The sequence below is a fragment of the Citrus clementina genome, unplaced genomic scaffold (assembly GCF_000493195.1).
Source record: "Citrus clementina cultivar Clemenules unplaced genomic scaffold, Citrus_clementina_v1.0 scaffold_3, whole genome shotgun sequence".
In the NCBI taxonomy this organism is placed as follows: Eukaryota; Viridiplantae; Streptophyta; class Magnoliopsida; order Sapindales; family Rutaceae; genus Citrus; species Citrus x clementina.
Genome location: NW_006262339.1, coordinates 16766469 through 16778382, shown reverse-complemented (window position 1 = coordinate 16778382; position 11914 = coordinate 16766469). Strand labels below are relative to the sequence as shown.

General features: G+C 34.3%; 1 protein-coding gene across 2 annotated transcripts; it reads left to right on the top strand.

The window, feature by feature from the left end:
• Nucleotides 1-240: 240 nt before the first annotated feature.
• LOC18045898 (rhodanese-like domain-containing protein 8, chloroplastic) lies at nt 241-8040 on the top strand. 2 transcript variants are annotated; one of them, XR_002906281.1, is made up of 9 exons: nt 241-713; nt 2426-2479; nt 3460-3609; nt 4169-4331; nt 5265-5356; nt 5598-5701; nt 6477-6749; nt 7510-7744; nt 7837-8040. XR_002906281.1 is itself a non-coding variant. In XM_024187114.1 (8 exons), the coding sequence occupies exons 1-8, from the start codon at nt 372-374 to the stop codon at nt 7661-7663; spliced, it is 1332 nt and encodes a 443-aa protein (XP_024042882.1). In that variant the 5' UTR covers nt 241-371; the 3' UTR covers nt 7664-8040. The 2 variants fall into 2 exon arrangements, 1 of the variants encoding a protein (XP_024042882.1); XM_024187114.1 differs by having other exon boundaries at nt 7510-8040.
• Nucleotides 8041-11914: the final 3874 nt, after the last annotated feature.

Sequence of the window (11914 nt, the reverse complement as noted above, 5' to 3'; positions counted from 1 at the left end):
TACAAATCTTTTTACTTATTGTAATTTTACGACCGATGTATTTAAAATTTTCAATTCAACCCAATCAAAACGTACTTGTGTCGGCAGTAGGGACACTTGCTGTGCCCATGCTGTACCACTTGTCACCTGATCCGTTGGTGATGTCTATGCCGTATATTAAAAACAAGAGCTAATAAGCAATTCTAAAATTATTTCATTTCAAAAATAACGTTATAGTTATTCATTGGTGATGTTATTTTTTGAGAATATTTAATCACGAAACTTAAAACGGATCGTTTCATTTCTCGTGGAACATAATTTTATCAAAAGGGGCGAGCAATATATATGCTGAGCAGACGAAACGAAATTAGAAGCTGTGAGTGAGAAAGAAGATGGGAGGCTATTGTGGAGTTTCGATAGGCACATTATCACCAGCAATTGTCTCATTTGGAACAAGACTCTGCATTGCAAATACAAATACAAAGCCCTTCTTGAAGCAGAAGAGTACAAAAAATGACAGGCAAATTCAATTCAAAATCTGTTGCTGCTCAAGCTCAAGCTCAACTTCACTTACACTCACACAGACTCAACCAGAAAGCAAGAACAGGAGACGCCGCGAGGCTAAACATTTTGATGACGATGATACTGGCGACTTCGTGGTGGTTAATTTTTATAAATTTGTTTCCATTAAACAACCTCAAGAAGAAGTTGCCAAACACCTCGCCTTCGTTGAGGTTAGCTTTTTTTTTTTTTTTTTTTTTTTTTTTAAATCCATTTTTAAAGCTTATTTAATAATTGTTGCAAGCAAGTTGCTGCTTTAACCTATTTTTTTAAAATTTTTTTCTTTAGCTTATTAGAGAAAAATAAGCAAGGAAATAAAATATTGCTTTGAGAATTGAGACTCTTCTTCCTTCCTATATGAAGTGAAGAAGCTTAGTTTCTAGCAGCAGGTTGTGAGGAACCGAGAAAGGAAACTACGGTGCCACATCTAGTGCTGGCTTATAGGAACTCGTGGGAGGCCTCTTTGGGTCTGACCCTTTGGAGGGTATGGGGTTTGAGTGGGGTACATTGCAGGTATAGGGGATTGGAGATGTCATAATTTTCATTTGATTTATGAGGGTCTCATCTTATTTATTTCCAAATGGATGGGATGCAAACATGGTTAGTAATGGGTCCAATACAAGCCCCTGGAAAATTATATCTAAAGAGTACCCTGCTTTTCTTAGTTTTACTGCCTTAGAAGTGGGAAATGGGAAGGCTATTTGTTTTGGGGAGAATAAATGGAGGGGTTGATGTTTTGTTGTGTGAGAAATTCCCCCACTTGTACAGGTTATACCTTTCTAGTAATATCTTGATTTTGGCTTTCTCTACACCCTCTATGAATTGGAATTGGAAGTTTAATTTTAAAAGAAATTTGAATGATAGAGAAGTTGGAGATCTTGCAATGCCTATGTTGAGTATCGAAAAATATCAATATTGATGAATTGGAGGAAAACAAAAGGATATGGAAGCTGGAAGCCTCAGGACGGTATATTTGCAAGTCATCTTTTGAGAAGTTGTGCAGTGATGATTCTGCCGGACAGATTTTACCCTTAAAAATGATTTGGAAGGCAAGCATCCCCCTAAAATTCAATTCTTCTTGTGGTCCTTGGCAGAAGGAAAATTAAATGCTGGAGAAGTGATTCAAAGAAAGTTTCCTAATTCTCTGCTTGGTGTGTGATTTGCAAGAAAAGTGTGGAAATTTCAAATCATCTTTCCTTCACTGTTTTGTGGCTTCAAAGTTTTGGTATAAGTTGTGCAAAGAAGCTAATATCTTGATTCTTGTGGGTCGTTCCGGGATCTCGTGATTCTCTTCTTACAGAGTAATCCTTTGCTTTTGGTGGAGAAAAAATGGTTAAAACTCTTTGGAAATGAGCAGTGGCAGTTCTATTTTGGGTAACATGGGAGGAAAGAAATGTTTGTATTTCTTTAGGGGAAAAGTGCAGATAATGTTGAAGAACTATGGGATAGAGTTCATGTTCTTGCTTCACTTGTGGCTTTAGTTTCTAAAGAGTTTCAAGATTCATCCTATTTCTTCATTCATCTAGATTGGGATGGGGTGTTGATATAGGGAATTATAGGTGATTTTAGCATTGTATAGAGGTGACTGGGTATACTTTTGTATGGCACAAATAGTCCTAGTTTTTATTTTCTTAGTGGACAGCTGGTCCACTATCTGTTTGGACCTACTTGATTAATACATTTTTGAGTTTCTTTAAAAAGGAGAAAAATGTCTTCATCTTTTTTTACTGAAAATTACTTGTTTCTAATTCTAACGTGATTGATGATGCATCTATTCAACACTTTCTAGTATGTCTGACTGACACATTTTGGTAACTGAAGTATATTAATGTTTTCCATAGCTGTTCACTTATGTGAAAACTTAACTTTGTCCATCTACTACCAGGGTCTCAACCTACATGGTCGTATATATGTGAATGAACAAGGGATTAATGCACAGGTACCTTATTCCTTTCTCTAAATTGGATCTGTCATACATCTGGTGATTTTCTACTTTGTTTGTCTGATACTGTAGACTGACCATAGTTCTCCATGTTTATTTGATGGTTAGACTAGTAATGCTGACTTTTTGTTTCTGTCTTATTATCATTTTAAAGAACTTTTGAAAGATACCCAGTTTTCTGACAAGTTGTGGGTACTAATTGGTTAATGGGTCAGATCTCTAGAGCTAGTAATCCTGCTCACACCAGATTGAGGAGGGGTTTGGTTTACATTTATGTACCTTATGAACGGATTTTGACATGCACATTTTGGATGAAGCAGACAACTAAAGTTTTAATGTGACCAACGTGTCTTAAAGATTTTTTCAGTGCAGTACCCTTTAGAACTGGAATGTAGATAACTTTAACCTTAATGCGTTTTTTATATTTCAATGCTATCTTTAGGAAATTACTTATTAGTTTACCTTTTGGGATTTACGGTGTTTCAATGTGGTATTGGAGCCTATTTGACTGAGGGTCTTATTTTCGAATCTAAAAGGTCCATCCATCCTAGTAACCAAATTTTAGCAAATTGTGTTATTTGCTTTGTTTGATGCATGTGACAAGCCTGTTGACTAATTCCAGACTTAAAATGTAAGGGAGTATTTTAAAACTTTAAATAATATTGTTGGTTTAGTGCTTCTAAGCACAAGCTTGTGGGATTGATGGTGTTTCATCAAAGGATTAATTGTCTAAATGTCGTAGTGGGCTTCATCAATGTTCTCTTCTCTTCTTTCCTCTTCACTATTTCTTCTAACATAAGAGATTGACGGACTGTTTGAAAACACAAGCAACTCATGACATTCTTTCTTGTGTCTATGATGTTAAATCACCATGTTAGGATGTTAATTTAGAGGAAAGTTCCGATGAGTACTAATTGATTACGTTTGATCAACATCTGCCTTAAAATTCCATTCTGATTTGCTTCATCTTTGTGCAGTACAGTGGGCCATCAAGAGATGCTCTTGCCTATTTTGAATGGCTAAGAGAAGATGAAAATTTTTCTGATTTATTGGTTCAGATATCTCCAGCTTTAAATAGGCATGCCTTTCCAAAACTGAAGCTGCGGTATAAACCTTCACTAGTGCAGGCAAGCTATAATTAATCATCATGTTTCTACTTTTTAATATAATTCTGTTTATTCTCCATATCTCCTCTAGCGACCATTAATATAGTGCTGCTACCCCTTTTTTCTTGATTTATTACCATATTGCTGTAGAATCTTCAGTCTTTAGAATTATATTCATTTTCATTTTCCCCATAATGATCCCACAGTGTATTTTTTGAATCATTATTTTCACTTTAGTACTTTGAAGTTCCTTTCTTACATGAATATCTTAATCGTGTTTTTGTATGTATGTATGTACACACACACACACACACACACACATATTTGTTTATATTCCCCATTATCCGATGGTGGAGACTGAAACAGAAACTAAGAACATATGAAATTGATGTTTTCTAACCCCAAAGACTTCCCTACAAAAATTACCTCCTAATATGAACATATTCTTGCTGGTTGTTTCTAACCCGTAAGCAATCTGTATATGCATGCAAATGCTCACGTGAACATGTAGGTGCAGGTTTGCATCCATATCAATATGTTTGTGTTTTTGCTACTATTGATAAAAAAATTTCTTTTCTAGTTGGAGGGAGGCATTTCACATCTTCCTTTGCTTGACCCATCAATGCGTGCAATACCGCTAGCACCTTCTGAATGGAGAAACAAATTGGAAGCAGGAAAGGACATTGATAAAGCATCAAATTCTGATCTTAATAGGGACTTTATTCTATTGGATGTGAGAAATGGTACTTCCTTGCTTCTAATATGTTGTATTTGGCGTTTATTTTATTGTTAGAGTTGGCAATTTATCTCAAAGTTCATTGAATAGGACTTGAAAATTGGTAAACACTAGCATAATTGGATAATGTATGCATTACCTGCCTTATTCATTTCAGCACCACAAGTCAATCCCCAGTTAACTCTTGATCTTTCATATCATCTTATAACCTTATAATAATAATAATAATTATTATTATTATTATTATTAAAGCAGATCATGACCAGTAATTCAGTTTGCTCTCTACCCATGTGGCTGGGATTTGAACCCCAGATTTCTTGTATCACCCAAGAGATTTTACCAACTGAACCAGCTGGTACTAATCCATGACCTTAAAGAATTCTTTCTTCTACAGAGCCTGCCTGTTTTAAGTTACATGCTCTGACATAAAAATACTTTTAGAGTATTAATTATAATTAAAGAAAAGCTTTAATTATTTTGCTTTCTTAGTGGACAGCTGTCCACTCCTTGTATTGATTCTTCATCTTTAATACAATTTTCAGTTTCCTATTGAAAAAAAAAGAAGAGCAAAACTCTAGTTACAGAGTTACGGATTTACTATGAAAGTAGTAACGCTACAAAACATGATATTACTATGGGTTTTTGGTGCATCTGCACTGACCTACCCTTATTCACACTATCAGCTATTGCAGCCGAGGGCCTCTTCTGGATTGGCTCTCCAGTTTCAACCAATATTAGTGGAGATGAGTATAGCCACTGAGTGCAGCGCGTCTAGTCTAGGTGACTGATTTGCCCAATCACCACTCTTAGGGATTTCAGGATTATTAGGTTTTCAGATTCCTTGATAGGCAGATAGCTGCTCTACCATAGAAGTCGCAGTATGCTGTATGCATAATTTCTGCTATCAAAGATTGAAAATGATGTAGTCACTTGTAATTAGGGTATGAATGGGATATTGGTCATTTTCATGGTGCTAGACGACCTGATGTGGACTGCTTTAGGAGCACTTCTTTTGGGCTATCCCAGAGAGAGGTATGGTCAATCTAAGCCTTTTTATTAAAATTCTGAACTTTTAGTTTGAACAGCTTTTCATACATTAGTATGAACATATTTAATGTATACACAAGCATGACCCGAAGACTGCATTTACTACAAATTGCAGTCTTCATGGAGGACATCCTATTAAGCAATTCACACATATCAGAAACTTTTCTGTGATTTCCCCATGATGGTTATGAATTCTTTGCTTAGTCAATACAATCTCTTTGCTCAGGCTTTTGCTTCGGATCCTTTAGCAGATCTTGATAAAGAGAAAACAGACATCTTGATGTATTGTACTGGAGGCATCCGTTGTGATGTATATTCTACAATCCTGAGGTAGCTCAGTATTTCCTACATTTGCCTTCTTCCAATTATATTTTTAGATTGATTTTAAACTTAGTAGATCAATCTGAATCTACTTTAAACTAGGTTGATTCCTTTTTAGCATCAATCTATTTATAAGAGTCAGTTACCAACAAACTTTTTTGACAACAATCTGAACTTGCATTGATTGTATGGGAGATTTGCAAAAGTGAACAAGCTGTCCAGAAAAACTAGATTTAGCCTTCGAAAACATTTGAAATTATACAAAAAGAATGCTATCCATGCTAAAACAAAGCTGTCCAAGCACAAACTGAAATTATTATTCTATGTAGTGTCTAGCAACTTAGTAGTCAATATACTTAATCAGAAGCAGTCAAACTTGATGTGCTAAACAACTGTCTGCTGGCTTATGACAGGTTATTATGTTGGTAGATTTTATTTGCATAAAAAAATGAACACACAAAAAATAAAGCATGAGCTATGACACCATTATGTTGGTAAATTTATCTGCGTTCGATATTGAACTTCCCATTTATTTGCAGATGATAGGAATCTGTTTTGTTGTATGGGGTAGTATCGTACATTGGAAGATTGCATGTACCTCCCCTGGGCTTGAGGACTACTAGTAAAAATAATCAGAAAAAGTAATCAGAAGTACATTTACTTTTTAATTTTGGCTTTATCCAGCACTTCGAGTTGTCTGTTTATGCCGTCTTCTTTGGCTAAGTAGAGCACTGCATCTTTAATTCTTTGCGTAATTATGAAGGGTTCAATTTTTATTTGGCAGACAACGTGGTTTCCATAATTTGTACACCTTGAAGGGGGGTGTTTCTCATTATCTTGAGAATGAAGGTCCTGTAGAATGGGTTGGGAATTTGTTTGTGTTTGATTCCCGCCTTTCTCTCCCACCTTCGGCTTACAAGCCTGATGCTGTAAGTGAAGCAAGGATGATTGGAAAGGTTCCTGAAAATCCATTTGCCACATGCTACATATGTAGTTCACAAGTTCGTGAACTACGACATCGCAACTGTGCAAATCTTGACTGCAACCTTCTCTTTCTGTAAGTTCACTTCTATCTCTCCCCTCCAAACTGTCTTTTCATGGTAGACATTAGGCTGTCAGATTTACACCTTCTCTCATGATTCTGATTGTGAGAATTGCATGTTTGTGTATCAAATGAAAATCATAGGGCTGTTGTCATCCTTGTATCCTGAAAAGAAACCTCTAATTATGCCTTACAAAGTATCTTATGTATTTTTTTTCCTTTAATTTCAATCATGAGAAATACGGAATTTCAAAAAAGGGATATGTATGGGTTGCGAATGGAGTCTAACATCTATACTAGTAATTCATCACATCGCCATAGTTTAAAAGGAGCTGTTATTGGTACTTACACAAAATTTTGTGAAGCATCTCAATGCTTGCTCAGGCAGGAAAACACCTAATGTGAAAAAATATGTATGTATGTATCTATATCTATATCTATATCTATATCTATATCTATATATATATGTGTGTGTGTGTGTGTTTGACATTTTTATTGATTTTGAAACCCATTTTGTTTCCAAGAAGTAAAATAAAGTCCAAATGTTGAATGACAGCTACGAGGTAGAAAATTTATTATCTTTCAAAATTAAACTGAAGTAGTCCCTCAGAGTTCAATTGATGCCTTTTCAATTTTCTGTCATCCCTTTGGTTGACAACTTCCCTTAATGTAATGATTGTTATTTGACGTGGACATTGTATTTCTTGTGCATGGTATTTTTCTTAGACTAGGAAGGACAATTTAAGCTGATTGGGTCAATATGTCTCTGTTTCAGATGCTGTGCAGATTGTTTGAAGAATTTACGTGGTTGTTGCTGTTTAAATTGCACTACTGCCCCTCGATGTAGACCTGTTCTTCCTGGGCATCAAAGATACAAAAAATGGCACTTATATCGTGATTCAGAAGTCCAAAGCCAGTTAACAATTTGATCATTCATTCATTTGCAAGATCAGAAGTAGATAACTTTCTGGTCTTCATCTGTTTTTGCTGCATCACTACAATATCTTCCGGTGAGGATCTAGTTTAGTTCTTAGGCAATTCAGAATGATAATGCAACTTCCAGTGGTTACTGAGAAGTCTTAAATTTTTTTATTCCGGCAAGATTTGCTAGGGATTCCAGGATCAATAGACATCATTGGGAAGGAAATCTTGATGTGATCTGTGCATCTGGCATTGGCGACCTCTATTTTCCTGGTATGTGCACAGAAGTGCGTCATTGGAAAATAGTACACATGCTCTAGTGTAAATGTGATGCACAACAGAGTTGCTTACGCCTTGTTAGATCTGCACAAACTGTAACTCCTTATTGTAAGAACTTGAATTTTGTTTTATATATTTTTGTAGTTTTTCCATAACTCTTTTTGCTTACCTTTTTTTTTTATCATTTTTTTACTGTATTAATAAAATAAGTTAGTAATATTCCATAGACCAAAAATTTCTATCAACCAAATTGTTTTCATGGGTGGAATCTTATTGGTATATTTTTATGATTGGGTGTCAAGTTTTTAAGCTTGTGCTTGTGGAATGCCTTTTACAGTCCAGACTGTTTCGAGTATTTTGGTAAGAAATCGAGAAAAAGGTCCATTGAAAGTTTAGAAAAGTTTTCAATTTGGCCGATGACCAATATTTTTTCTACAAATAAACTACGCTCTCTAACCAACCGATCTAACAGGCTTTGTTAATGTTAATTTCATTACATCACAACTCCTCATACTAATATTCACTAATAGACAGAAACACGTACACAAATTGGAAAGGCATGTGATGATTATTTGCATAATCTATTGCCCTGAATCCCCTGATAGGTATTTAGCGTTTAGCGGGTTGGATGGTACTGAAAAATTGAATTACTTTGGAAACGAAAATTTCTGGACTTGCTATGTCTACATTCACAATTACGATCCCATAAAAACTCTGGGAGACTAAATCTGCTCTTCAGCTATAGAATATACCAAAGATGTTAAATCTGAGCTTTAAATCCCAGTAACAATATGTCAAATACTATTGACATTCCTTGCCAAGCAATATTTAACGTACTTTAACATGGTCACAATTCATAAAATCAAATTTACATCCCAGTGAAGTCTCAGCTTCACTGTCTGAACTGCATCAAGGCAGTAGAGGATGTGTGACTAACCATGGCCAGGCACGTTCGAGGGCCCAGAACCAGAGTCGTTGCCTTCATTTGTAGGAAAGACCCGTTCCTCTAAACGTGTTACACCCCAAATCTATCACTAAATAATTTCTCCTACAATCATAAATATAAGAGAAGTCTCGAAACTCCCCAATTACAAGTTTATAAAATAAACAAACGTAAAGGAAACATGAGTTTATCCTTGTCTTATTCAACTAGAAAAAGTAAGTGAATCTCTAGCTCCAAAGATAAGCACACCTCTCAACAAGATACTTAATCTGCAAAAAGTAATGACGAGGAGTGAACCGTTAACTCGGTAAGTAAAACCATTCCCAACACACTAGGCTCATCGATACAAAAAATATTGCAAGTCTTCCTTTTATTAAAACATATATTACAATTCATAAATGTCATAAAACGACATATTATAATAAAATGACATAAATTCATAGTAATTCAGAATATCAAAAGTATAGTTAATTATGAAAGCAAATCGTTTAACACATACACAGAAAACAAAAGGTTAACTCATGTCACTTAGCGTCACCCATACTCTTAGTGACACGGTTAGAAACAAAATCAGAATATCGTATGAACACTCAGAACAGAAATCCATTACTAGTCCAGAACATATATATCGCATAATATGATCAGAATCAGAATCAGAATAACTACTGACAATGAGCCAAAACATTCAAATTAGTTATTCATATTTAATGAGTTGTACGTAGCACTTTGCACTGTATGTAGCACTTCGCGGCACTCTGGCCCTTGAGAGATGGCCCCTATATAGTTTCAAGAGATGGCCCCCATACAATCATAAATAATTTAAATCGTACATGGGCACAAAACAATCATATCATATTCATAAATGTCCATAACAATAATTTAGGCTTGCAAAATATTTTATAGACAAAACCATAAAAGGTAATCACATGACAAAATAAATTACAATTTTTAAAGCATTTATAATATTTTGTTAAAAAAATAAAAAATAACATAATTTTTCATGACTTGAAAATATTTACATAAATTAATTTTTTATGAAAATCAATTAATCTTTTAAGTAGTATAAAAGCGCTTATAATAATATTTAAATAATTATATATATCCAGTACATTAGGAATGAACGTACTTACCTCGATAAAAAAATTGATCTAACATACCTCTAAACCTTTAAGAGCCTCAAACACCTTTGGTATCTTAAACAAATACAAGATATAATTATTAAGAACTTATATCTAAGAACCTGATTTTCTAATTCATACCCGTACAAGTCTAATTCTCAAAATTTTAACTCTTAATCTAAAAACTAGAATGACATACTATTCTACATTACTATTCTGGACATCCATGGGTATTTCATGTAAACTTTTCAAGAAGATCTGATACCAAAAACATTTTCAAAACTATTTGTTTCTTTACAAATTCAAAACTATTTCACAGTGCCTTAACTGAATAGAAGGGGTTCCGAGATTTTTATAAAATCATAAACTAGTCAGAAAATTATGAAATTAAAATGCGAATACTAGACACATATATCAATCACTATATAAAGTTTCAAAATTTTACGAATTCGTTTGGTACTACAAATAATTTTGTGAAGTTTGCCATTTTGCCGAAGTAGCAATTTTACAATGCAGCAGTGTTTGTTTTGAAAATACATATAAAATTGAAAACAAAGTCAAATTTGATGAAACAAAATTTATTCAATAAGCCCTGCATGTCTAGTTTTCAGAAAGATAAGGTTCTTCTTAAGAATCATTTATAAAATATATGTTTAGTTTCAAGATATTCATGTTGTTCAGAATTGTCTAGTGTGTTTATTGTATCAAGGATTGATTAACAAGATTCAACAATAAATGAAAACCCTAAACACAACTTAAACGCATCCTAAATCATGTGTAATGGTTTGTAACAATTTAAAATCACGCCAATTAAAACCTAAATAGAGTGATAGGAAAACTTGTGGAGAATAGGGAGAGTTAAACTTACTAATTGTTATGATTCTCTCCTAAGCAAGGGTTTAAATCCTAGGGGTATGAGTAAGAGACCAATGAGCAGCAGAGAAAATAGAAGAAAACATTGTAGACTAAGGGTTATAGAAGAGGGAAAAATATAAATTTATAGGAAGTTTTAAGAAACCCTATTAAATTTGGAAAAAGTAAGTTTTTTTCCAAAATTACCCCATGAATAATCCTTATTAATAAGGGCAATAATGCCATTTGTAATTTCTAATAAGGCATAATTTTCATAATTTTTGGCGTTATAAATTCTCCCATCCTTAAAAAAATTTGTCCTCAAAATTTGTTGTGAATTCTAGTTCAACTTATAAGCAATTCAGTCTCAAGTGGTACTTTTCAAATTACCACTAATCAGGGGGCAATTGAGAAAATATCATCTTAATCCCTCTCCATCTGGCCCTGAGTTAATCCTAAATAGCCTTATAAAATCATACCTCATATCCTACTAATGCACCACAAAAATTCAAGAGATGCAAGAAAACTATTATGCTAAAAAACTCTAGCCACGATACAACCAATTAGAAGGGATGGAGGAAAAGCACAATACCAATTAATCCAAAATCAAGGCTTTCTATGAAAAATAGGTAATGCATCTGAGGCTTCATTATTTGATTTCTTAATATCTTGGTCCATCATGGCAAAGACACATTGCTTTTTCCTTTGGTTCTTGGCAGAATCTATGTTACCACTGTGTTTCTTTGGCAATCTATAACCTTATGCCCAAACTGTCCACAGCCAAAACAAGCTCCTATATTTAAACAGCATGTGCCATAATGGTACTTGCCACAACGATTGCAAAATGGTACATTCTTTTGAATAGAACCACCATTAAAGTCTTTATGTTCATCTTCGCTACCACTCCATCATATTTTCCCGACTGGTTATTAAGTTAATTAGATCATGCAGCGTGAGATTGAATTACATCCCTTTCTACAAGAATGGCAGGATCTACCAAATTGGCTTAATTATTAAGCTTGAGGATGGTCAACCGCCCTTTGATGTTTGTACGTAACCCCTATAGG

Bases quoted from the DNA above. Each gene is read 5' to 3' on its own strand.
- LOC18045898 (XM_024187114.1), top strand. From the start codon at position 372: ATGGGAGGCTATTGTGGAGTTTCGATAGGCACATTATCACCAGCAATT. The intron at 4,332-5,264 runs GTACTTCCTTGC...ACTTGTAATTAG, and splicing joins TCTATTGGATGTGAGAAATG to GGTATGAATGGGATATTGGT. The intron at 5,702-6,476 runs GTAGCTCAGTAT...TTTATTTGGCAG, and splicing joins GTATATTCTACAATCCTGAG to ACAACGTGGTTTCCATAATT.